Raw genomic sequence first — 27,788 nt, 5'->3', positions numbered from 1 at the left:
TACTATTATAGAAGTTTTAAGTCGTTCTGCTCATTGTGTTATGTATAACTTTAATTTTCACTCAGCTCCCGTAAAATGGAATGACGCTCATTTCACTTAAATTAAAGTGGAAAATATTAAATTTCAATTAATATAATTTTTTTTTTTTGCCTTAACCTAGCAAATGTGTGTGTGTGTTACCGGCAAAGTATGAAATCCAGCGTTCTATAGAATGCCTAGGCATTGTATATAATGCCTAAAACTAGCCAGCAGTGTATAAAACGATTCATACTTCACACATTTCCTTGGCATTCTATAGAACGCCAAATGAGAAACCTCCAAAGTATGAAATATCACGAATATCACGTGGATATTTTGTGCACCCTTTGTTTCAAACCTGAAAATGCTATTGAAAGTAAAATAAATTCTAAAATCAATCTGGATATACAAGCCAAAATAAATAAATAAAAAATAAAAATGAATTCGGGGAAAAAAAATTATTACTGGAAACTACTGTGCGAGTTCCTATTCCCGACGTCAACAAAGGGAAAGGTGATTCGCTCAATGCATTGGCAGTTGTAAAGAATGTGATACAGGGCGGTTTCTACCGACTTGAAACTTCTGAAGGAATTTTAAAACAGTATATGGTAGGTGACAGTTCACTTTATGTCCTAAGAACTTGCTTAGAATTGAAGATATTCCTGATCACGAGATTCCTCTCCGGTCAGTTGCAATTGCTCAGTCCAGTGAAAGAGACCAAGGATTCGTCACATGTATATATAAAACAAGACGCTAAAATATGAAATGTCTTTGCGTGAAAAATGTAAATGAAATGCAATCCAAAATATCATTCAAACCTACCCTGTTGCAAAAAAATTGGTTAATTTTCATTTCTTATTTTTTATATGAAATTTTCTTCCCTGAATAAGAAAGGCATAAATTTTGTTTTGTACTACTTTCATTTTTCTTTACGTATTTTGAAAAAATTTTTTAATGGCACTCTCATTACTTTTTGAGAATAATTTTTGTATTTTTGAGGAATGTAAGTCATTTATGTCATATCCTTATCAGGATCTTTTTTCATACTTTACTTAAATAGCGTTTATCATTCTATATTATACCTAGGTATTACATACAATGAATAGGGAAACTATGTAATAATTATCATTTATCATATTTTGTCTAAATCCGGCATTATACATTGTATATAATGTTAGGCCTTCTATAGAATACCGGTGTCATACTTTGTCGTTTGAATGTTTCATACTTTGCCAGTAACAAGCGCGCGCGCGCACACACACACATATACATCGTATCCTTCAGCAAGTCTTATGAGCACTACATAATACTTTTATAATTTATGAAATATTTCAAAGAATTATTTAACATCATAAAATTATGTTCTAAGTTTTATTTTCGAAAGATTTTAAATGCAATAAATAATATTTTATTTTATTTCAGTCAAACAATTATGATAATTATGAAGTGAAGTGTAACAAAAAACAATTATGAAGTGTAAATTTTATATAGTCTTTCAATCCATTGAATCATATTCAGCAAAACAGTCTTGACAATCTAACCTTTCAATCTTCTGCGATCAAGTCTGACTGAGTTATAAAGCTTCGAAAATCAATATTTTAGGTTTATATAAATATATATACAAAGGGTGTTCAAACGAAAAGGTACGAAACAACATTGTGGTTATAAATGAAGAATTTATTCAAAGTATACACCATAGGCCTGATCCATTTTGGGCACAATGATCCCATTGATTACGAGCCGAAGGATTCCTTGTTTCTAGAATTCCTGTGGCCGTGACGAGACTCCGTCCTTCACAGCATCCTTGAGTTCGCCGTCCGAGTTGAAGCGCTTCCCGTTCAAATGTTTTTTCAGGGGACCAAGCGCATGAAAATCGCAGGACGACATGTCCGGGCTGTAGGGGGGATGGTCGAGCTGGTCCCACTTGAACTTGGCCAGTTCCGCGTGTGTGACCCTGGAGACGTGTGGACACGCGTTATCATGGAGCAGAACGTCACCCTCCGTGAGTAGCTCCGGTATTTTGTTCTTGATGGACCTGCGTAGGCTTCGAAATGTCTCACAGTACAAATCGGAGTTAATGGTTCTTCTGTACTTGAGGAATTCAACAAGTAGAGGAATTGGACGGCGCTCTTTATAAGAGCCTCTGTTCTCTCCTGCGCTTGCGGGAGCCAGCGCATGCCCCGATCTACGTCGAAGACTCCAATCGCATCCCCAGATGTCTCGCTACGTTCTCCCATTTCAGCATCGGCAAATATGTTAACGGTTACGTTGTTACGACTTTTCGTACCTTTTCATTTGAACACCCCTTGCGTCTATATTTTCATTGGTGAATTTAAGATCCATGAACCGATGATTAATTTTCAAAAGCTTAATTGATTCCGATTTTCCTCTGTTTTATCTTAAATCATTCATAATCTTCCAAGAGTCTCTGTTGTAATAAATATCAGTGAAAAAGTTTTTTTTTTTTTTATTTAATTTGTATTCTTTTTTATAAATGAAATCAAAGACGATTTCTGATTGCAATAAGTGTACAGATTTTTTTTATACGAGAATTTTTGTTTGATGTATAGAAATTTTAGTCCATATAGAGATACTGATTCTTTATAGAAAATCTAAAATTCTGAAAAATGAAGCTTAATATATAGAAATTTCATTAAATGAGAGCTATATCATTATATGGGAACTCCACAATAATTAATTTTAAATTATAATTGATTATGGGCATAAGCAGCTGGCTTATGCCCATCTTCTGATTTTTTGCCTTTCTTTTAAAAAATATTCTTGTATACGAGTTTTTTCATATTTTAATCAACCCTTTAAAAGGCCATTTTTTTCTAGGCATATTATGTTAAAATATTTTTAGGTTTGAAATTGGAATAAGAAAAGGGATTTATTTAGCTTATTAAATAAACTTAATTTGATTAATTAATTAATTTGGTTAATTAATAATTAAGTAACAAATCAAGACATATCATTTTGTCTGAGATAAAGAACTGAAGCATCTAAGTTTCTGACTTACTAAAAAAATTGTCAGAACTTATGCCAACCTATATAATTTCATACAAAGATTGATAAATTTGGTGGGAAGCATACTTCCCACAGCCCTAGAAAGGGTTAAATACGTACATTGTTTGGTTTATGCTTATTATCAAATAGCTGATATTATAAAAATTATTTGAATTAGTTTATAAAAACTTTAATTTCAGAAAATTTTCCTCCGCAGTTTCTTCTATGCGTAGGACATGATCTTATTTATTTAATTAATATATAATAATAAGCATAAAAATTATTTAATAAAATATTTATTTATGCTACAATTTTTTTTTCTTCTGTGTTTTTTATTTAAAGCTTTTTGTTTTGTATTTGTTACCTTTTTTGAAATTTGCACAAGACACTTCCTCCTCAGTTACATCTTATCATAGTCCCATACTGACCATCCGGGTTGCAGAGGGCCCAGAATCGGATACCTCAAAATTTGGATATTTCTATAATGTATCATTATGCTTGGTTGGAAAAAAAAAATACTTTTACGAACGAGTGAATTGAAAATAACGTCAAACAATACAATCAGGTACTCGACTGGTAATATTGGCGATAAAAGTTAATTGCCTTAACTGATAATTTGCCAAATCAAATCACAAGATAGGCGAAAGCAGTTTTTCAAAAGAACAGTACCGATAGTCTTTTAGATATATAATTATATAGCAGCAACAAAATGAAGGTTCTTTGCTTTACTGCTGATCTCGTTTTGCTTTTATCATCATTATTATACAGTGTCACTGGGATAGTGTGTTTTGTAATTGTAAGGGAGAAATCAATACTTCATTGTGCCACCCATCTTTCCCTCTAAATCGGAGCATTTGATTTCCCCCCTATTTAGTCGGTCACATCAGTTTGGCGAACTCTGTCCCAAATAGTTTATAGGGGATCCACTAATTTATCTCTTTTTGAGAGGGATCCACGCGCCGCACTTGGTGCTGCATCGTCCAAAAAATATGTCATGCGTAGAAAGCTGGTACACAAAAACGCTTAGTCAACGGCTGTCGAATGCCACAATAATTGAAAGGAATGGAGCAAAAAGCATTTAATAACACAGCGAAGAGAGGAAGTCGGTGTGTGCATACAAAAAAGACGAACTGCGAAACAATTTATTACATCCGCTGCAGAAATATGGTGAATGGATGTAAGGCTACTTTGATTGAGATGTCTTTTAATCCAACAAGAAAACCTCATCCCTTGATGGATAAGTAATGCATAAACTTTTTCAAATAAATGACCTCATCCAACAGTACAACAAATGCTGTACCATCATATTTGGTATTAATCACCTTCCAATGCTCCGACGTTAATGATTATATGCATTCAGTTCATGTTTAAGAGTTATTCACTCTAACATCTACACTCTAATCATAGCCCCAAAGTTAACTTCTAAACCGTTAAAAATTGATACATACTTCCAAATGGAAAAATGGTCTAAACGAAGCTAAGAATTATGTTTTATATTGTATAAATCAATAAATGTAATGCTAAAGAAAATACGCAACCTAAAATTTTATACAATCCCTTGCCCTTATTAATTATATTTAGTAAAAAAAATTTTGACATAAAATTATTTTAAATACCTTTTAAAAAATGTTTCACCTTTTTATGATCTAAATTTGACAAAGCAAGCAAATTTAAATTTCGTTATTTTAAGATCAATCCCCTCGAAGAAGTGTTATCAGTTGATTAATAGGTCTTCCTCAAGTCAGCCATTGAAATTATTTAAATTCTTTTAAAATAACTCGACTGGTTTTAATCGGAGAACAAAGAAAGTTTTTTTTTTTTTTTTTTTTTTTTTTTTTTTTTTAAACTAAAAATGCTTAAAAGCCAAGTACTTTACTTAATATGTCTAATAGAAGAAGGTGAAAAAATTTAGACTTCATAAGTTTTCAGAAATATATTTATTCCCTTAATCAAGAAATAATATAAATTTCTATTTTATTTAAAGAATTTTTGCACTTGAAAGCCCGTGCCTGCGATTAATGGTTGAGATATTAGGCTACAGGACCATGATTAATACGTTACCGCACACTTTTAAATTGACGATCGTACTCAGACACACATTTTTTTTTCAATTGTCTATGATTGGCATATGAAACTAAAGGTCAATCGTATGTTTGGAAATGAAAATTTGTGTCACAGTTTTTCCATGAAAACCCTCGGAGGCTGTAACCGTCATTTGCTTATCATATTTTTTTCTCATCAAAGAGCAAATGACGGTTACAAACGCCTTTGTCTACATATAGTAAAAAATGAGACGGCTGTAGCCGTCATTTGCGGCAAGTTAAAATGGATACCCTGTATATGTTATTCATATAATTGTTTCATTTTCCTATCTTGTACAAGGTTTTGTTATAAAAAAAAATTGACCTGTGAACCTTCTGTTGGAGAAATAATAACCCACAAGATATTTATAAAATAAACACATGCATTTATATATAATATCAAATCAAAAATCAAATGTATATACTCTATACATGTAATGATATCTCTAAATCTAAATTAAATCCTAATTAATTTCCTAATTTTTCTCTTAATTTAACCCATATTAACTTCATTCTAAAGTGTTCTATTATTTCCTGATCCAATTCCCCCTTTTTTATTTAATTAATGCTACAGACGCTCTGAAAAAAATGCTTTAATCAGCGGTTCTCCCACTCCGAGTGAAGGGATAGAAATTTGTCAATCTAAACAAATTCTTTTAAAAGATCCCTATAACTTCCTTTCCTAAATTAACACGTGTAAAGAAATACCTATCAGAATCTCATAGCATATAATCACAGGGAAAAATATTTTGTTCGTTTTTTTTCTCTTGCGCTCTTGTGTTGTGATGTAGGTTGACCTCGCCGCTTCTTACTTATACATAAATTATGCCTTCTGTGTTGGAATAAAGCGAAGTTTAAAAATTCAAAAATGTCTTCTCTCTTTGGCCACGATTCTGCTTCAGAAATATGTGTTTACATTACATACATATACATTTTTAAATCGAATTAAAAGGTTAAAAAATATTTTGGTTAATAGTTTATGATTAGATACAGTGAATTCTTATTAATTTCCATTTTATGTGTTTTAAAATTTCTTTCTCATTATATGTGTTTATTATAATTTAAATAATTTCATTTTTATTTAAAATAAAAAAATATTTTTAAAAAGTTTATATTTAAAGGTGGCAATTTGTCATTTTTTTCTGAGACATTATAGCCGCTAGAGTGGACACTGTGCTCTCCCTGAACTTAATGCAATTATGAGCTTGTGTTCCCGAATATCAGAGAATTCTTTGGGCCTCAAAACATTAGAATAGAGATAATTTAAACGAATGCCTTTATTAAATTAATCAAATTGTTTTTTGTATTCAAACTAGATAGTTACACGTTCTGGACATGTAGTGGAGGCCTTTACTTTGGAATAATGAAGTTGAAACAAATCGACCATTCGCTCTTGTGTTTAAAACTGAAGCAGCTTTTAAAACTGCAAAATGTTTTAAAGCGAACATGCGTTCAAATAAGTTTTTTGGAGTATTCTCAAATATAAAACATTAGGCTAAAAAGTATATTTGTTCAGTTTCAGTAGTTCCACTAATAGTCGCTATTTTAATTTTTGCATCCTCCCCCCCTCCTCAGTCTCAGAAATTGGACTAATCTAAGCAGAAGAAAATAAAAGTAAGTAGAAAAAGAAGGAGTTTTTGTGGTTTAATAGTCACGAATGGAATTTTGTGTTTAAAATAATGACGCCGATTTTTCATGCATGCAGTAATGAGATCAGCATTTTCTGGATGAAAAAAAACTGAGAAATTTAAAATTCCCTGTTTATAGATGATTTTAAAATTTCCTTTATTTTCCCGGATGCCGTGCCACCTCTGTTTAATTCTTCGTTGGTTTTGTTTCAATCTAGAAAATATTAATACTTTTTAAATTATCTTCCTTTCTATAAGAAAAAGTTACTGCTTAAACTTGTTGGTTATATTGAGAAAAAGGCAAATGTTGAAAAGCAATTTTTACAAATTTGTCCTAAACTTCCTGAGCGAAGAAATAGTGAAATTCATCCCCTGACTTACGAATTACTTAAATCCCAAATTAGGGAATAAATATCCCATCCTATTTGGAATATTAATTGTTCTTTCAATTCTTAGAAAAAAAATGAAAGGCACCTGAAATATTAAAACGTTTCAAAATGGGGTTTTTATTTTTTGCGTTTTTTAATTGTTTAATACTTTTACAATTGCAGATTTAAATATTTAAACATTCAGTGTGCAATTCGATGCAAATGATTAAGATTGTAAAAGAAAAGATTAATCGATCCAAAAAATGTAAATGTTATTCTTCAATCTCATGCCAAAATTAGTATCTTGAAGTTTTTTAAATACATCTTACATATCTGTATTTCGAGATAAATTCCAGATTAGACTCTTTACTCCTGACTTAACAAATGATTGTGCACATTATAGTATAAACTAATGGGAATTTACTGTCAGTGATAATTACTTAGTTTCACCATATTAATATATGTTAGACATTCTTTTTTCTTTATACTCTTTTAAAGAATTGAATATGAATAGATATTCACCTCTTATCAAAATGTGTATCCAGGAAGATAATTAATTTGTTCATTAATTCTATAATTTCTTATTCAGAGTTCCAAATTCAATTGCTGAAATTGATCTGAATTATTTTAAAGGAAATGAAACATCCTCCCTTTAAACTGCCTACATTGACTAGGCAGTTTAAAGGGAGTTTTTTTTTTTTGAAGCATTTTATTTCAAACATCAGCTGCAATATAGTTACGGATTAATTATTACACATGTTGCTTATGTTTTAATTAACAAAAAATATTTTTCTACTTCCAAAGTGTTAAAATTTAATTATAAAAATGCCTAATGAAAGGAACAGTACTAAAATATTTGAACAAAAATACGAGATTTAAATTATTATAAAATATTTTTGTAAGGTTTAACAAAGAGATGTGGGATTTTATTTTTAGTCACATACATGCTAACAAACTTAGTGTTACAGTATACTTCTGAGTATTTGGTCTAATGTGGTGGAAGGATTGGCCAGAGAACAAAAAAGGAGGATTCTATGAATTTATTTATTTTATGTCCACCACTACCAAAAGACAAAGTTTTTAGACCAAACTTCTCTGTTATAATACATATTTTCTCACTTCTTATTGAGTACTAAGCCTTCCATTTATCTCAAAGAGAACACAGCCTCAGTCCGGTGAATAATAGAAGCAATTGGCAGTAATAAGTCGAGTTAAAATAGAAGCCTCTGTACTGGTAATTTAAATACGTTTATAAACTGCATTGCACATTTCAAGAACTCATTACAGAAAAAGTAAGTTAAAGGATGTAAGCTATTCCCATTTTAACATAAATTCTGTAATGCCCAACTTAAATACAGGAAACATACACAAAACATAAACGTAAATCATAGGCCTTATTCTTTAGAAAATTGGCACAAACTGACTTTATTTTTCAATAATATACGATTACACAGATATAAAGGTAACACGAAGGTAAGAGTTAAAACTTAACAGTTTTTAGGTTTTGAAAAAACCCTTAATAGATGACTTAGTAGACGCCTTGCCAACTCATTTAATTATGATAAAAGAAAACTAGACCGGAGAGTCGCAAACTGGATATACGCAAAAGTATACTGTATTGTTCATGCATATGTCTAAGTAATTACAAGTAATTTCAGAATGTTTTTTTATTCATCAGATTAACTTTGCTCTTATATAAGAAAATACTTTAATTAAAAATATTACATTATACATCAAATCAACTTTTTTTTATTTAATTCTTTTCTAATCAAATGTATAGACATTAAATATATTTTGTTATTGATATTTAAATAAAAAAATTTATATTTTGCCACTTAAATAAATTCAAATTTTAAAATATATTAAAAACCAAAAAAGAATGCTAATAAACATATATAAAATATTTATTTATTTGGCAGAAATTTTAAACAGAATATTTTCAAAGAGAACATTTTTTAGAGATAACAATAAAGAAAAATGAAACAACAAGCTGAAAACTAACACAATAAAAGTTCACAATAAAACATATTTACACAGATACAAATAAAATGTTTTAACTTTCTTTAAATGTACAAGTTTTTAAAATTAACATTGTATTTTGAGGAATGATCTCAAAATGTTTACATGATATTTTATTTAATAATGTTAAAAGAATTATTGAAATAATAAAACAAGAAACAACAATGGAAAATTATTTTTCAGACTTACTGGTACTTAAAGATTTTGAAACATTCAGTTCATAGAAAGACCTTAAAACATAAACAAATTTCAACATTATTGAAAGTTTATTTCCTTAGCAAAGTACAAACAATAATGAAAAAATATTGGATTTCATTAATATTCTTCATACATATAATGTGATGAGTAAAAATGAGAAAATTTAAGCAGTGAACTTAAAGAATAGCAGTCTAAAACTATCAAATGCGAGTATTTGGGGAGCATTTAACCTTTATTATAATTTCAATTAATATCTATTTCAAATTCTTCTTAGAAACACATAGAATAAGCAATACATACCAGAGCCATAAACATTTAAGAACTTACAATGCAGAAAGAAAAATTGATGTAACTCATAAAATGAAATTACACAGAATACTATTTTTTACAATAAAAGCAATGTAATTATGTAGAGAATCAAATATTGAAAAAATACTAATATGTTTTTCTATTCTACAGCCATATTAAAATGGCACAGAACACGACAAAAGCTTATTGCGAACAAATTCTAAGATAAATAAAAAGGAGGCAAATAGTTATTGCATTAAAATATTGAAAAAAGAAAACTAAATTATAATGAACACATATATGATAATGTAAAATACGAGAAATATATATTAAGTCTTTCTAAATTTCAGGGAACAAAGATATGTAAATTATGATCAATATAGAATATATTTACTACAAGTAAAATATTTTCTATAGTAAAAAAGATGTTCTAAATTATTTCAATGTTCTAAATTATTACAACACTAATGTAATTTACATACAACATATATTTTATGGGCAACATATGCGAGTTTTATTTATTTTAAAAATATTCATAAAAACCGGGATATTTTCTAATAAAACAATTGACAATGAAAAACAATCCTAAGGATTTTAACAACTGATTTGTCTGTTTAGAGCCTCCACATAAATTCTAAAATTTTTCCAACATCATTCCAAAATAGTAATTTCTTTTAAAATGGTTGAAATTTAATAAACTACAAAATGTGTTGTAACAAACCAATAATAACGTCCATAGTTTGATCATCAGATAAAACAATGTCAAAAGCATCAAGATATCTGGGTAGATTTTCTTCGGTCTAAAAAAAAAAAAAAAGATTAAATTATAACACTGGCACAAAAAAAGTGAATGAAATATGAGTTTTATTCAAAAAGAATGTTCCCCAGTGACTGTTAACAAATACAAAACATAGACAAGAACATGTGCAGTAATTGCTGAATTACCTTTATAAAAATAGGCCCAATCATAGAAATGAAAATCAATTTATGTACATTTATGGTAAAAATGCTTGTCACCTGAGATAGGAACCAACGTATGACCAGTTTGTATTCAGATATTTATTTATTGAACATCTACTTGGTGCACAATTTCTGAAGCAACGTGTACTTATTGATAATTAACAAGGTTATCAGTGAGAAATAATGCTGAGTTCCATCAAATTCAGAATTCTCGCATCAGAAACCATTGCTTAAAATGAGGAATATGTACTTTTTAATTAAAAACATTTGTAAATCTAGGGACAGGAAAAGACATCAGAACAGGAAGGCCCCCCCCCCCATATAGATAGATCTGAAAAAAAGGAGATTGTTAAATTCAATAATTTTATTTTATATTAGACAAAGATTTTAAAATAGATTCATATAACTTAGATTTTTAAAAGGAATGGTGATGCAGCTAAGGAAAAAGAATCATTCCCATTAGCAATCATAAAATATGTGACCTGCAGAAGGGATATACAGTCTTATTGATCAAGCCATTTAAACTTAATTAAAGATTATGTAGGAAATTTATAAAAACTCACTGGTTCATGTAAATTTCAAAGACAAATAATAAATTTATTAAATTTTAAAACTTGCCTTTTGACAAGATTTAAATATTTAAACTAGTTACTTTAGACCTTAAAAAGCTGCTAAAGAGTTGTTTAAATTTCAAGATGTTAAATAAGACATCTTGAAAGCTATGAAGCTCATCATTATTGGAAGTTCAAATTGCATCAACTTGCGGTTCAATTTTAATCACTGAATACTTCAGTAATTAACACACAAAATTAAATCAAATTTACGGTAAAACCAGCACTTAAAATCATATTAATTCAAATGGTATGGAATTTTAAGGTATCAAAGATATTCAAAAGAGCATCAAAATATTTCACAATTTAACATTATATGTCATTATATAAAGTATAAAAAAAAAATACTTAAATAAATCTTTGGAAACTTCTACAGAAAGAATATTGAATTTTATAGTATCTACAAATAAAATTTTATTTGAAGGTAGAGTACCTGCAAATTCATTATAATAAATAACAGAATTTTTTAATTATTCATAAATTTTCTAACTATATCTTTACAAAAATTATTTAGCAATTTAAAAACATAAATTTTTTTAAGGCATCATAAAATTAAGTGAAAATCTGAAGAAAATTATTATGATTTGACTTGAGAAAAAGGCAACAACAATTAAATATTATTATAACACCTATTCTACCTATCATTTTCCAATACACACATACACAAAAGTAATGCATTTTTTTGGGGGGGGGGCTTATTTCCCTAAAGTATATAATTTATATACCATATAAAATTCATCAGAAAACAAAAAAAGGAGATTTTATTCAATATTGAGTATTCTTACATGACTTTTTAAAAATTCACTTTGATTATTTTAGTAACTAAATATAATAAAAAAATATTATTTCCCATAAATAATATTCTTCTATTCTAAAATGGTTATCATTATTTCAAGAACTTTTTTTAATCATTTGACTATATCATCTAAACATGATTTTTGCATCAAATTAACTTAATTTTAGTCTAATAATCTAAAATTTAATAATTCATAGACATTATAATTTGATACAAAAATGACAATATTCTATGAACACTTAATTGAATCAACAACATGTTTCCAGAAATGAATGTCTCATCTAATTAGAAAAAATACACTGGTAAGGTGTTAGTGAGAAAATCAGACTGATGAAAAGATGGACACAATTGATTTCAACTAATAAAACTTATTTTAAGTTATGTATTAATTTAATGCTTTCCCATTTTACAACATTTGTTTGGCTGTATAATATTTAAAATTTCTCAATCTCTAAAATATCAAGACTTTCACAATACATTTTCATCCAATTTTTTTAGGATATACATCGTCTGAAGCAAAATAAAAAATAAATACTGATTTAATAAAAGTATCTTTAATCATCTTTTCCTTTTTCAAATGTTTTATCTTCCCAAATTATTAGAAATTAGAATAATTCTCATAAAATCACACAATTCCTCACATATTTTGTTAAATAAGTATGCAGAAATACTTTGATTTAGTTAAAATTAGCATCTTGATCTACATTAAATTATAATATATTATATTATCTTTAAAATTTTTGTTATAACTACTTTTAATAACAAAAAATTACTCCCAATGATAAATAGTTAAAAAGAAGAATAAAACAATTTGCAGTTAAATAATGGCAAACAATTTACATAGTAATTTAAATACAGTCAATTGCTAAGTTTTGTGAATTTTCATAATACACCAAGAAACTTACTTTGAAATTAAGAAAACCAATTTTCAATATAACATTGACATCTTCAGCTCCTGCAGCCATATCCAAATCTCCTAAAGAATCTCCAAGTAGTATAACATTATTTCTAGATTTTAAATGATTGAAATAATCTTTATTTTCTATAGAGCTTAGATTTTTATTGAAAGTGTGGATTAAATCACCTTTAAAGCCCATAAGTTTGTTCTAAAAAGAAAAATTAATTGGTTTAGTTGAACAACAAAGTAAAACAGATTTTCAAAAAGAATACTATAAGTAAACAGTTGGGTGCAAATGAGGAGTTCCAACTACATAATAAATTTGAAATTGTAATGAAACAGTGACTCAATTAATAATTTAAAATATCCAAACAATTCAGCAATCAGATACTACATCAATTAATTTTTTACAAGAAATGAAATTTTCCAAATTTTTAAATGTGTAGCCAATAAATCAAATTGTGGCATGCAACTGGGAATATTGTCTTGCAAATCCTATTTGCATGCAATAACTAATTGCATATTTAACATGAATTTGAGATAATAATTTCTCATTTTCAAAGATTGCACTCTTTGGGAATGTAATCACAGTCTCCCACTTGAAAGTGTTAGCAAGCAATGTTATCAAAATGTTGACATTTTAATGATAAGACTAAATTAGTGGGTTACTTGTTGTGCATAGAGTAATTCACAAAAATATTAGTTAATTAGATTATAACACTGGATCTAGATATTATATAATATGGAATAATTTAATAATATATTAATTAATAGTAAAGAAAGTCTAGTTATTTTACAATGTTAAGCTTACAGGTTTCTCTGAACATGGTTGTTTCTTGATTATTCTACAACTTAATTTCTAAGATTGTTTGAAATTCTTTAAACATGATTTTTTAAAAATAGAATTGTGTTTGAAAAACTTTACAAATATTCAATGAAGAATACAAGAAAGTACTTGCACACTTAAGTTAATTTAAAATAAATATTAATAAATAATAAAATAAATATTAAATAATAAAATCTTTAAATGAATCTAAGTATAAAAACCAAGTTTTTTTAAATCTTATTTTGGTTTAATAATTAGGACAATAATTTTTTGAAACATTTTTTTTATATATAAAAAATGAAGAATAGTGATTTTATTGATTTTTTTATATAATTGTACCTATTTTAAAAATGTTTTCTATATACAAAAAGCAAAAGAAAATACTTTTTTAATTTAATCTAAAACTCTCACAATTATTTCAAAAAATTGAAAAATTACAAAATTTTATAAAAAAATAACTTTAATAACTTATTCTTTTTATTAAAAAAAATTATTACATATACTTGGAAGAATTTGATGATGAGTAATAGGCAAATCATTTTCAAGACATTTGTAATGTAATTAATGATTTTTTTAATAATAGAAAGAAACATACTTTTTCATCAAACCGCATGAAATTTGCAATTATTTTAATGTTAGGATACATGAGATCTCTCTGTTCAAGTACTTCCTTTAATACATCACCTACACCAGCTGAAAATATCAACAAAGGCACATCGTGTTTGTGCAGAGACTCAAATAAGACTTCACAACCATCTCTGTAATACAAATATATTTTATGTGAAAAAGCCATTCTGAACATTTACAAAAGGTTACATATTGCTCTTTGATATTTGTCTATACACATCGATAAATCATTAAAATATGATTGTCTCTAACATCTAGAATGATGTTGCTTATAAAACAACAAAATTCTTTTTTTTTTGAAGGAAATATTTTTACAGTTAATAATATTTAATATGAAAACTAATTAAGATGCTATTTCACAGATAATGGATAAACAGCAATAGTTTGAACACACACATATTTTGCATATTTTGAAACATATACAATTCAAAAATAAAATACTTTGTAGGTTTTCTACAGTTACAATTAACACAGAATAGATCTAATGAATAAATGAACAAGCAATTTTTAGGCCAAAATCAATTCTATATTTAGATATTGATGCCAAGAGATTTTTGATTTGATCTCTATTTTATTGATCGTTATTTCATATTATTTATGTATTAGATTACTGCCAATGATAGAATACAAGCAACACAAATTTTACCAAAATCAATGTTTTAAAGCATATCGCCAGACACCAACCTTCAGTGAATGAACTAATGTTAATTATAAGGCTAAATTGTTTGTCATGATAATAAAACAAAACTTAAAATCTTTGAAATAAAACTCTGAAAAATTTAAATAATTTCTTCTGCACAAAAGAAAGGGGATGATTAGTGGTGCATTATTTAAATAATTATATTTGAATACTAGAAAAATTGCAAGAGTAAATATCATCTTTGACATGCTAGTTTTAATGACTTGTCCTCTTCGTATTTGGTCATAAAAAACACACTCACGTCTTATTTGAAGAAGTATCCCCACTCTCCCCTTATTTTCTACCTTATAATTATCCTATTATATACTATGATTGATACTAAATTTAGAAATGGTCATTTGAAAATTGCTCGGACTTAAATATATAAATTAGACAAATCAACTAGTGCATTTTTATTTCTACCCTAAGCACTAAATTAATTTGAATTGGACATCTATTATACAAAACAAACAAAAACAAATAGATTCAAGTTATATTATGTAATGAAAAAGAGAGGAAGATCTGTATAGTATTTCCATATAGAGCTAGGAAACTGGCTTATCAAATTAATACCTTATAAAATAGCAGAAGTTAAAGAAAATTTTATTTGTTGCATTATTATTAAACATTGGTCTGTTAGAATATATACATAGAACAGACTAAAAAGTCACAGCATTTGAAAAAAAAATTCTTAATGAATTATGTAATATACAATTAATAAAGACTTATGTTTGCATAAAATGTATAGCACAATTCTTTTATTCAAAAACTGCAAATTCTTTATCTTGAAAATAAGAATAAAATCACTATAAATAATAACAAATTGAAATTAGTCTGCAGAATTGATTTTCACAGAATGAACAAAAATCTATTCTGTCAATCAAAATTTTTGCTCTATATTTCAATGAAATAGATTAATCCTAAATTTAAGTCATTCAACAAGTTATGTAAATACACAGAATCTAATTAAAATATAACTAAAAATTGCTTGATTATAACTTTTATTAACATATTATTAAGATAACTTTGAAAAGCAACATTAATACTAAAACAATTTAAGATTAAAAGTTACAGAAATTCAGAATAATATGCAATGCAAATCTGAATTGTACTTAAAATTCCCAAATAAATTTTCATAAAAAGAAGTGGCAAATCAAAAATTCACTTTTATATTGTATTTTTATATTTGAAAGAAAAGCTTCATGTGAAATTATAATAATGCAACCAAAATAAAAGTTATAAAAAAATCATTTGTTCAAATTTCATACCTGAGTTGAATATTTGATTTTTGAACCATTGTAGAAACACAGTCTTTTGTAATACCAGAGCTTGGCATTAAATTCCTACTCTTAGTATACCTAACAAGGAAACAAATTATTTTATTAATATAATTGCAAAAAATAGCAAATTATGTATACAAAAATTATAAGTTTTTTCAAGGGAAATTTAAAAATTTCAATAGTCCACTTATATAATTAATATATTGATTCCTGACTAAGCACAAATTTAAAGCATTGATATTAATAAATTTCAACAAATTAAAAAAAAATTATTAAAAGGAAAGAACTGTTTGAACTTGAAATGCATTTTCAATATTTTAAAATCTATAAAATTTTTGTAACAATTTTTTGGTAATTAACAAAATAATGAAATCTATAAACATTTCAATACAGTTAATTAAGATATTATTTATTTTCAATGATTCATAAAATATAATTTTTTATATTACATTAATATGATAACAAGAAGTGTCTGAAGTTCAGAATCATGGCATTATCAAATCAAGGATTATCTTATTTAATAATTTAGACGTCACAGATTAGTAACTCATGCAAATTAGAAGCATAAAAATTTCTCACCATTCAATCATGTATGGTTCTTTTTCTTCTTTTGTAAGATGTGGATCTACTTCAATAGGGTGGTAATGATTATATAAACCGGTACTCTAATAATTTCCAATAAACAAATATGTGTCAATAAAATTTAACATAAAATATAATTAGTGTTGATAAAGTAGTTCAACTCATTTAATAAAGAGCTTTTCTAATCTTAATTTAATTTTTCAATAAAATATTTCTAGATAAAAATATTAATTTAAAACAATAATCAATACAATTTTTGAGTGATTTTTATTTAACTTGCTAAATTAAAGTACTTCTTTCAGTTGCAGAATTAATTATTATTATTACTATGTTATTATTATTATTATTATAACAGAAAAATATGATGGAAATAAAAAATTTACAAAATATAAAAGGTGTTTTTTTTTGTAATTTTTTAAAAATATAGTAGCATATATATTTTATAATAATAACTACATATAAATGAAGCTAATAATCTATGAAAAATTGAAAAATACTATAATTCAGAATTTATTAAATCAACAGCAAAATTAAGAATCTGATTAGGTGATGATTTGTGATAAGTCAAAATTAAGTGTATAAAACAGACATTTAAATTTCATTAATATATTTCCAAAATACTTAAGAAGAATTATTACTAATATATTTTAAAATTTAATTACAGTAAAACTTTAGTAATGAGAATTAATTAAAGACAAAGGCCAATTCAGATATCTAGAACTTTGGAATAAAGCTCAGAAATTATAAATTGCCTATGACACTGAAAAATATCATTAATTGATGTAACTAAACAAATAAAGTTTAAGAAATCAATTAATCAAATAAAAGGTTAAGGAAAGTAAAGGCTTATATGAAAAAGAAACCATATATTAAACAATTTATGAAAAATTTTACACATATATGTATTAAAATTACAAATTAAGATGAGAAGAATTTAAATAATTACGAGATTAATATAATTCAGTTCTGAATATTCGGGTATTCTACTATACAAGTAAACTAGAACAAAAATAAGTAAATAAATACAGAATATAAAAGAAATAAAATAAGTATGATTAAATATAAAAAATTAGTACAATGGTGAAAATAAAGCAAGATTCAAGTAAACAAAATACAATTGTTATGTTTTAAAATAGTATAAGATAAAACAATTAGATAATTTATACAGCCTATGGAAGATGAACACTTTTCGAATTATATGGCAATTAAATAATGATCACATGATAACAATGAACAAGTTATTTACTTCTTCTAAAAAAAATCTAACATAGTTAACAATAATTGTTAAATACATTTAACAAAGACTCAGTTACAGAAGAGTTACACACACCTTTTTCTTATATTCTTCACTAGTTAGAGATGATTGTTTAAAAATTCCTAAAAATGAAAAAGATAACATTTGAAATAAAATTAAGAAAAAGCATAGTGAAAGAATTCATAAAATTTTGAAAAGCATAGCAATTAATTCAATAATTCTTTATACAAAATAAAATGACAAATATGAACAGCTGTAAACAATTATTATAAATATTATATACATAAAAATAAATAACAATTTTTTTCCATATATATTATAAATATAATATATATGGAAAAAAATCTTCATCAAACTGGCATTGTCCATGAAATTATGAGAATTATGTAATACAGATTATGAACAAAAGAAAAATTTATTATACCTTATAAAACTGAATTATTTTTAACACCACCTCTCATAAACATTCTGAAAGAATCCATTTATAAAAGAAATTTGTAACACACATAGCAACTTAAAAAACAGAAATAAAATTCTTTAAATTTCACTTTATTCTCCCTTTTCTTTCCTTTTAAAGTTATTCCCTGATTATTAAAGTGTTTAACATTTTTATTAAAGAAAAATACTCTTAATTTATTAATATTTATTTCAACTTTATTTTGCCTCCACATCTTATTATACTCTTTTGTTGCTACTATAAAAAAATTCCTATTATTTAAATCCTTTCATTAATGTCCATTATTTTGATAGTAATCTTCTTAAACTGAGAAGTGTCAAGAAACTCTGTTTTTCACAAATAAAAAAACATTTTTAACATATGATCAATATAAATATTTTAACCTTGGCATAAAGATGGAGATGAAATAAAGTTATTTTCCCATGATGATGATCTGTGAATATTTTAAACATAGTTGCATTTACTATCTAATACATATTTTTTAAATAATTAATATGTGTGATTTAAGGAAACAGACATAGAATTGACAATATTTTAAGCTTATGACATTGAAATGATTCAAAATACCAAATATAATGGACAAATCTGAAATAAAAATACAAGTCTCTATGTGATCATGAAAAAAAAAAAAATAATAATAAGACAATACATAAGATGAGCATGTCACACACACAAGCAAGAGGAAAAAATCAATATAAATTGCTGAAAAAAACATATACTCTATGAAAATAGGTAAAATAATGCATCACTGAATTTTTTTCAGGAATGTTAATAATTATCTAATAAATTCAAATTAGTATTCTTTAGTATTTGTATATACATTTCAACAGCAATAACAATGAAATATTTTTAAAAAGATGAACTAATCTTCTCAAAAAATGCCAATGGAATCTATTATTAAGATTGAATAATTTTAAAAAATTAAAGGAATTCATATTATATATATATATATATAATTACATTTTTAAAGAAACTTAAATAAGCAATTATCTAATAAATTTTACCATAAGTTGTAGAGCATTGCTTTCCATTCTGATGTACTCTTGATATAGTGTGATCAAAATCAGATATAATCTAGGAAGATAAACAGATCATAAAAATCAAAAAATTACTTTTCAAAGTGTTTCTTACTTTTCTAAATTAAGCGTACATAAGATTACTAATTAAAAATTAATATAAGACATCAGTTTTTTAAATATTAAGTTCACAAAATATATTAATGAATAATTAAGTTATAAAATATATTCATAATAGTATAAAAATTTTAAAAACTAGAGTACATAAGACTACTTATGTATCTTACAGTGAAAATAATACTTATATAATAATACTATGCTTCTGAAAATTCGATATAATAGCACTTTCATTTAAATTGTTTGCTTCACACAAAACAAAATTAAAAAAGAAAAATTCAGTTTTTTTCCTCCCTGCTATAAAAATAATATTCAGACTGTCTAAAGTTTCAGTATAGAAAAAGCATATAAAGACTGCAAATAATTAAAGACATGTCAAACAGTATATAATGCATAAAAAAAGACTACCTGCAATTTTGATGCACTCCCTTTAATTAATTGGGATACAATTTCTTCTACACGATCTCGATTCTTGATATGAACATTTTCTTTATTAAACACATCCATCTAAAATATAACAATACATTTTTTACATGTGAAATGAAATCTTATTTCTTTAACATCTTGACAAGAATATATGCAATTACAAGGAAGATAAAAAATAAATATACTAAGTACATGTTGTTTTTTTTTTTTTGCAAAAACTATAATTGCTAGTTTTAATTTTTTAAATGAATTTTTGCAATAAAAATGATAGAACTGCAAACTGGGAAAACAAAATTACCACATTCCAATGGAAATTTCTAGCATTGTAAAAACATACCAAGTTATCAGTTTATAAATAAATAATTAAATATAAATAACATTTAATTTTAAAAAAAATATGCAAGAGCCAGACATTTTTAATCTCCAATAGATTACATTAAAAAAGTGAAAAAAAATTATATGATGGAAAGTTGTTTATTATTTTGAACGAATTAAAACTAGCATTTTATTTATTAATGATAAATAATGGCAACATAATATAGTACAACACCAATGTAACAGAGCTCTTCAGAGAGTGAAAATAAATCTTATTTTTTGGAAAAAATTCCGCATAAAACCTAAGGATCATATAAACATAGATTTTAGCCAAATACAATTTAGAAAACCATATTTGGTAAGTTATGCATGAAAATTTGTTGATAAACTATTTTAAATTGGCCTATTGAATTTATTCCATTGAAGATTAAATATATTTTGTAATTTAATATCAAAATATGGTGCAAAAACAATTTTTTATAAGCAAATATAAAGTTATGAAATATTTTCATTTGATATGAAATTTCTAACACAAAACGTTTAAGTTGTTTTACAATAAACTAAAAATTATTTTATAATTTTAAGAAGCACCTTTTTTTCTTAAAAAAAATTATAAATGATAAATACTAACTGAAAAAATACTTTAGCATTTAGAAATTTATCTTACCTTTATCTATTAAGGATGCCAGAAGGTATCAGTCTGAGTTTGAAAAGATTAATAAAATAATTTAATTCATCATTCATTACAATTAAAGTTTATATTTTACCCAGAAAGAACATTATAGAGAACAAATATTTTTAAAAAATGATTAATTCAGAGTAAAAAAAAAAAAATGTTTGTTCATTAGCTGCTTTGTGAATGAAACTAAGGAAAATAATACTACATATAACTTAAAAAGTTATATTTAATAATATTACTAGCTACATGAAATAGCTATTATAATGACATATATAAATATAATTTTCAAGTAATGATACTTATTTATAATCTTAGATTTAAAAAATGAAATAAAACTAATATAAAAATCAAACAATAATTAATGAATTAATTTTAAAATGCATGCACAGAAACCATAATAAATTAGTTGCTTGAGTTTTTCAGAGATTTTTATTAACTATTTTTCTTTTGAAAACGAAACTGAAATTTAATCCTGTATAGAGAATGCAATATTCAACTATTTTTAAAAATTTAATTATAAATTTTTTATTATATTAGTTAACTTATATAAAATTATTTATATCTTTAATATAAAAATATGGCAAATGTATTTTAGTAGCTTAGTTCCGTTTCAAAAAACCTGAGAACAGCTAGTTAAACAAACTCCTGGACACAAATATGTCGGATACACAAACAGGCCCATAAACTTCAAATATAGAATGATTAAATTTGTTTATAAACATTTAAATATCATTGTTACCGTATCGATGATTCTCGAAATCTTCTTTCTAGGTTTTCTAATAAAATGAAATGTAACTAACGATGCTATAGCAACGGTACCAATCCCTAATGATAACTCTAGAAAATGATTCTGAAAAACTCTTGAGAAGAACATTATTTGCCATGCAGGCAAGCTAATCTGAAATTGATTACGTAAGGAAATAATGATTTACTCAAAATTTCTCCAATCCTTCAACGATAAGATGTCAATCAAGATCTCAAAACCATGCGGTAACTTTAATGTTTTGTTTACAGTTTAAACTTAAAGATACCACTTCACTTCTTCTCAAGATTTTTCTGTTTAAAAAAAGCTATAAATTTGTCATTTATAGAACGATGTTCCTCGAGCAATATAAGTTTGTATATCATTTCTTCAACTTCAAAAATTGCATTATATTTTTTATACAACTATGCAAGTTTTATTTTTGTTCTATTGAGATAACATGCCGTGGCGTCTAGGACAGACAGGACAGTCAAGGCACGTACCTTGGGAAAGTTGTCAGGGGGTGCAAAATCCTTCTTTGGAAAATGGTTTATTAGGAACTTATGGCTATTAATTTATGGCTTAATGCTTATGGTTATTTTATGTGTTAAACAAAATAAATTGCAACAAAACTCATATTAGATAATTTCCGTTTCTTTTGTTGTTTTGTTATGAAAAGCTAGGAGTAAAAATTAAACAAATTTCGGATTTTTGTCAAAAGAAATAACTTTGCTTTTCGATTCTCGCGAAGGCAACGAGCACTCGATAACAGAATAACTAGAAACTGTGTAAATTCCATAATCTTTCAATGAGCATATAAAACTAATTTTTTTCAGGTGCCACAGAAGACGGAGGGAAAACCGCTGTGCCAAATTAAAGGTAAATAAGTTCCGAAGACTATATTTATTTTAATTCACCAAAGTTTTTATTAAACAGAAAAAAGAAAAGGTAGATAGTATTTTGAACTATTGTTGTTTAGGATTTAAACAAATTCTATTGAATGCGAAAAGCCAATAATAATTTTCATTAAAAATAAAAGGACCTGTCCTGAAAATTATCAACTCAAAAATCTATGTTCTGAATTAAGATGATGTAGATATAATAATCAAGAATCAATCAGCTATTTTTACTACACATATGTATTCATAAATTTATTTCTATCCTTTTAAATTATGCGAAGTAGCTTTGTTGATAGTTTTGGCCAAAACAGGATAAATACAAGCTGTGATCTTTTACCTAACTAAAGTTTATATTTTCATATCTCAGAGCTTCACTGTGACGAAAAAAGATTCCGTTCTTGATTTAGTTCTTTTAGTTAAATCATAAGCACTTTCGAGACGATAAAAGCGAGGAAAGCAAATTCATAACATTCTCGACATCTAAATCTTTCAAAACCTTTTGAAAACAATTATATTTTTTTCGGATATCTTTTTTATATGTTTATTTTGTGTTAATTTGTAATACATGTATATTATGTATATATGTGTTAATTTTAATTGGTGTTTGCATCAGTTCCTATGTAAATGCATACTTTTTTTTATTCCATGCAATGCGGTTTAACTTTATTGTAGGGTATGATTAAACGTCATTAATTGTAACTTTTGATGGATAAATTTAACGAGATTCGTGAAATAATTCTATAAATTATTATAAACATAACTTTAATTATCAAAACTTTCGAACGATTTTATATATACTTACAAAGAATTCATTTCGATATTCAACGTTTTCATATAATGCCTAAGGACAAAAAAGTAATACTTATTAATATAAAGTAAATATTATTATCCGTATATACATTCCTTTTCGCTTGATTGAGATATGAACATATTATATATATATTTTTAAGCTGTGACATAAATAGAAATAATTTTTTATTTGTATTTTTCTAATGTATACAAATTTCACACTAACGACTATTTGATCTTTAGGACCTTATTTAAGTTATTAAAATTATAATGGAAAAAATTTTCTGTGTAAGTTGAGATTAAAATTTTAAGCTTACTTCAAAAATCTGTGTCCCAAAAATTTTCTTAAAAAATATTCTCAGAATACATCCATATATAACGATAATTGTGAAGTTATTTGTAATGTTTAAATCAAACCAGTTCCAAAATATTTTATGTATTATTATTTAGGTTTAATTGCACTTTTGATATGTGCACTCTTCAGAATAAAGGGCCAGAAAAAAAATGAGGAACATATTAAAAAAAAATCGTAGAAAGGGATGAATTTTGGTATTTTCCCAGGGTTCCTTTTTACTTAGTTGCCCTTCTGATAATATAATATAATAGGGAAATGGTAATTATATAAGATGGCATGCATATGTATTATGTGATTAGACGAGATTTGAATTGATCTCATATTTTATGTAATTTTGATCATTTTATTTTTTTTAAAAAAATTAGAAATAAAAGGGATTCTGACATTAAAATGTTTTTTTAAAAAAAATGCACTTTGAATTTAAGAAATATGAAGACACAAAAAGTGTACACGGTTTATATGACAAATATAAATATGACTTTAATTGTTTTGTACTTTGAATATGACCAGAGAAAGTGAAGAAGTCAGTTAAAAAAAATTACAGTAAAATCACCTAACTCCATAGGTACTGAATCCTTTAAAAATATGGAAAGAAATTTTCATTAAATATTATTCCATGTTCTACCCAAGAAACGAAAGACGGTTGATTTCAGCAAAGTGAATGATTATGTGCCCATTGGGACGAATGCATATTTAATTATTTATTATTAGAACTAATTTAGCTTTAGAACTGAATAATTTCCCATGAAAATTTTTCACTTTTCATATGTTGAAAAGTAGCATGTTTTTAAAAAGAAGCTAGGGACTATTTCAGAATGCCCAATTTATTTTCTACATTCTGAAATAGAAGCAGAATATCTCGGAAGCCAAGCTTCAATTGGTAAGGTTTGTACGTGCGTGTATATGAGTAAAATTGTAAATAAAACCTTATCCTCTGGCTCATTTAAAGTTATAAGCGCAATCTAATTGAAAAGTGGGATCGAACATGAGAAAATGCGTGGTAGTCAGAAGCCCTAACCACTACTCCATTTCTGATATGTTTATGTCAGTCATATAGAGCCGCATGTCAGTATTTAATTATAAAAATTTTTGTGTGTGTAAAGTCGCGCTTTTTCAGGAAAGACACTTATATAGAAAACACTTAACACTAGGTTTACGGAAGCGGTTAACACTAAGTTTACAGATCATTTTGACACGTTTCAAATATTATAGGGAAAATTACAACAAAGTTCACATTTTTATTTTATCTCTTGTACTGTTCTTTTATTCGTTGAACGATGTAGATATATATTGATGTCTATTTTCTTCAAACGTGTTGAAATATTGTAATTCTCTATGTGGCATACCTATCCTTACGAATGTGTGTCAATTTGAAGCAATCGTAAACCTAGTGTTAAAAGATAGTAATAAACACACACCGAAAACAATAGCATATTACAATGAGACAAAGTTTTGAGTCGGCATAGTACAGAGAGAGCACCTTTTCGATGGCCTATCTAGCTGTTTTTCAACATTTGAAATTTAGTGGCAATAAAAGCATAGATCTTATACAAGAATGTATTACATCAAAACTATCCTAAAGGATTTTCTATTTTTGTGCAATAAACTTGCAGAAGAAAATAAGAAAAAATACAAAAGCATAGATTATAATTCCCATCACCTAATACTTCGCAAGAACGCAAGAGTTACCAAATTGGCTTTTGTAAAAGAAACAGAAGCATTAACACTTGTAAAATATGTGAAAAGAATGTTTACGGAAAGCGTACAAACACAATTTAGTATTTGTGTAAAAGATGCGAGAAATGATTGTAAAATATTGAAATGTATAAAATTTTTGAATAGTAAAAACTTCCTATAAATAGATATCACATATTTTTATTTTTTTTACTTATAGAGTAAAATTATATTATTCTAAGTGGTTGTTTTTTCTTTAAATATACATAGTCGTAGAGATAGATATATAAGAAATGTCCGTAAACATTTTGTTAAAAAACAAACCTTATCTAAATATAAAATTTGATCAAATCGTTAGAGCCGTTTCTGAGATGCACGAAATAAATTTTTATATATACAAAATTGCTCGTATAAAGCTATATCTTTGTGCAAAAACTTCATTTTCATTAATGGTGATTAATTTTTCATTAATGATGTATTTCGTTCTTCCATTTTTTTTTTCTTTTCCAGTATTGTTTCCTTTTTTTTCTTTAAAAATTCGTATTCTTTTCTTCTTGAATAATTTCCAAGAGACTGCTCTGCTTTGCAGAGCAGAGTCAGACCGTCACTTAACATCAAAGAGGAAAGAAAGTTCATGCCAACCACCAAAAGTCATGGACAAAATTTCTTTAAACTTCGCCAATACAGGAGATAGCTTCAGAATGAAGCGGGCTCTCATTTTAACTGCACAAGTCTTGAATAATTTTTATTTTCAGGCCTGACACTAAAATGGAGTTCCAAAAATTCACAAGAAACAAATATTTTATGTGCGACTTTTTTTTGTTCCCTTAACCCTTTCTAGGGCTGTGGGAAGTATGCTTCCCACCAAATTTATCAATCTTTGTATGAAATTATGTAGGTTAGCATAAGTTCTGACAAATTTTTTTAGTAAGTCAGAAACTTAGGTGCTTCAGTTCTTTATCTCAGACAAAATGATGTCTTGGTTTGTCATTCAATTATTAATTAACTAAATTAATTAATCAAATTAAATTTATTTATAAGCTAAATGAATCCCTTTTCTTATTCTAATTTCAAGCCTAAAAATATTTTAACATAATATGACTAGAAAAAAATGGCACTTTAAAGGGTTAAAATATGAGATATTATACCATATAGAAACTGTCTGTATTGGCTCGTTTATTTACTGAGTCTGTAATATTTTTAATTTCAGAGATTCCGAAGTTGAAATAAATTATAAACCACTGGCGCATTTATCAAGAAACAAAATGACACGAAACTATTTATCCTCAATCTACATTTTATGTTTGCAATCATTAAGTGTCCGGATATTTTAAATAAACTTCTATAATAATTTTTATGAAAAATGAAAGCTAGTTCTATGACCATTTATACAACATACCTTACAGAACGTAATTGATGTAAAAACTTAACTGTCAATCTAATGACATCAGAGACAAAAGAAATATAATTGTTTCTTACAGTAAGGAGGCAGAATCAGTTTCTTGGTATTAAGAAGAAATGCACGAAAGTGGTGAGTATTTATTTATAGAAAGAGATTTAATGAATTTACTTTTCTGCTATTTAATTATTTATTTAACTTCAAAAATTATTCAATTAGCACTTAAACGATAGTAAAATAAATGTCCATGTATTAGAAGATAAAAATAGTAGATGTTGAAATAAAAGAAACTGAGGATGAAGAAACAAGAAGTCGAAAAAAAAAATCGATCTTTGATTTCTTCCACATATTTTCATATAAGAAAGTTCACATATAGCAGAAAATGGGTGCGCTAATTTTTAAACAAAAAAAAAAAAATCATTTACCATCAACAGAAATATTTTTAAAACCTCCGAAGCCAGCGTGGTTGCTCCTTCCTCGACTTTTTCATATCCTTAAACAATCTAACACCATTACTTTGTTTTCTTTCTACCCCCCCCCCCTCTCTGCATTCTTTGAGCATATAATGGAGTTGTAGTAGTGAAGGAAAGAAGGCGGCAAAGGAAGGTCTCTGCAACCTGCGAGCATGAATGTCCCTATTCAACTTCGGCCGCGGTGGCTTGGTGGTAAGGTCTCTGCCTCGGAACCGAATGGTTTCAGGTTCAAGACCCGATTCCACCGAAGAACCGTTGTGTAAGCGGGCCTGGTGCCCATTAAATCTGTGGGGGCCAAACATCCCCCCCCCCACTGGTGTGGTATGG

The 27,788-nt window shown here is 26.6% G+C and overlaps 1 protein-coding gene across 5 annotated transcripts; it reads right to left on the bottom strand.

Annotated features, from left to right (window-relative positions):
- Positions 1-9,148: 9,148 nt before the first annotated feature.
- Positions 9,149-22,169, bottom strand: LOC129972792 (7-methylguanosine phosphate-specific 5'-nucleotidase-like). Of its 5 annotated transcripts, none has more exons than XM_056087062.1 (10): positions 22,063-22,159; positions 21,119-21,151; positions 20,119-20,217; positions 19,582-19,651; positions 18,196-18,242; positions 16,863-16,948; positions 16,272-16,361; positions 14,293-14,455; positions 12,879-13,079; positions 9,149-10,406 (listed from the first exon to the last, which is right to left on the bottom strand). In XM_056087062.1, the coding sequence occupies exons 3-10, from the start codon at positions 20,215-20,217 to the stop codon at positions 10,305-10,307; spliced, it is 858 nt and encodes a 285-aa protein (XP_055943037.1). In that variant the 5' UTR covers positions 21,119-21,151; positions 22,063-22,159; the 3' UTR covers positions 9,149-10,304. The 5 variants fall into 5 exon arrangements, with proteins under 5 accessions (XP_055943037.1, XP_055943036.1, XP_055943035.1 ...); XM_056087061.1 differs by having other exon boundaries at positions 21,931-22,066; XM_056087060.1 differs by lacking the exon at positions 22,063-22,159 and adding an exon at positions 21,870-22,011.
- Between the last annotated feature and the right edge of the window lie 5,619 nt (positions 22,170-27,788).

This window comes from Argiope bruennichi, chromosome 6, assembly GCF_947563725.1.
Source record: "Argiope bruennichi chromosome 6, qqArgBrue1.1, whole genome shotgun sequence".
Taxonomy (NCBI): Eukaryota; Metazoa; Arthropoda; class Arachnida; order Araneae; family Araneidae; genus Argiope; species Argiope bruennichi.
The sequence above is the reverse complement of the archived record's forward strand: the minus strand, read 5'-3'. Positions and strand labels throughout refer to the sequence as shown.

Coding starts and splice junctions, on each gene's coding strand:
- LOC129972792 (XM_056087059.1), bottom strand. CDS start 22,004: ATGTTCTTCTCAAGAGTTTTTCAGAATCATTTTCTAGAGTTATCATTA. Junction 18,243..19,581: donor GCAATGCTCTACAACTTATG/GTAAAATTTATT, acceptor TTTCATTTTTAG/GAATTTTTAAACAATCATCT. Junction 16,362..16,862: donor GAACCATACATGATTGAATG/GTGAGAAATTTT, acceptor TTTCCTTGTTAG/GTATACTAAGAGTAGGAATT.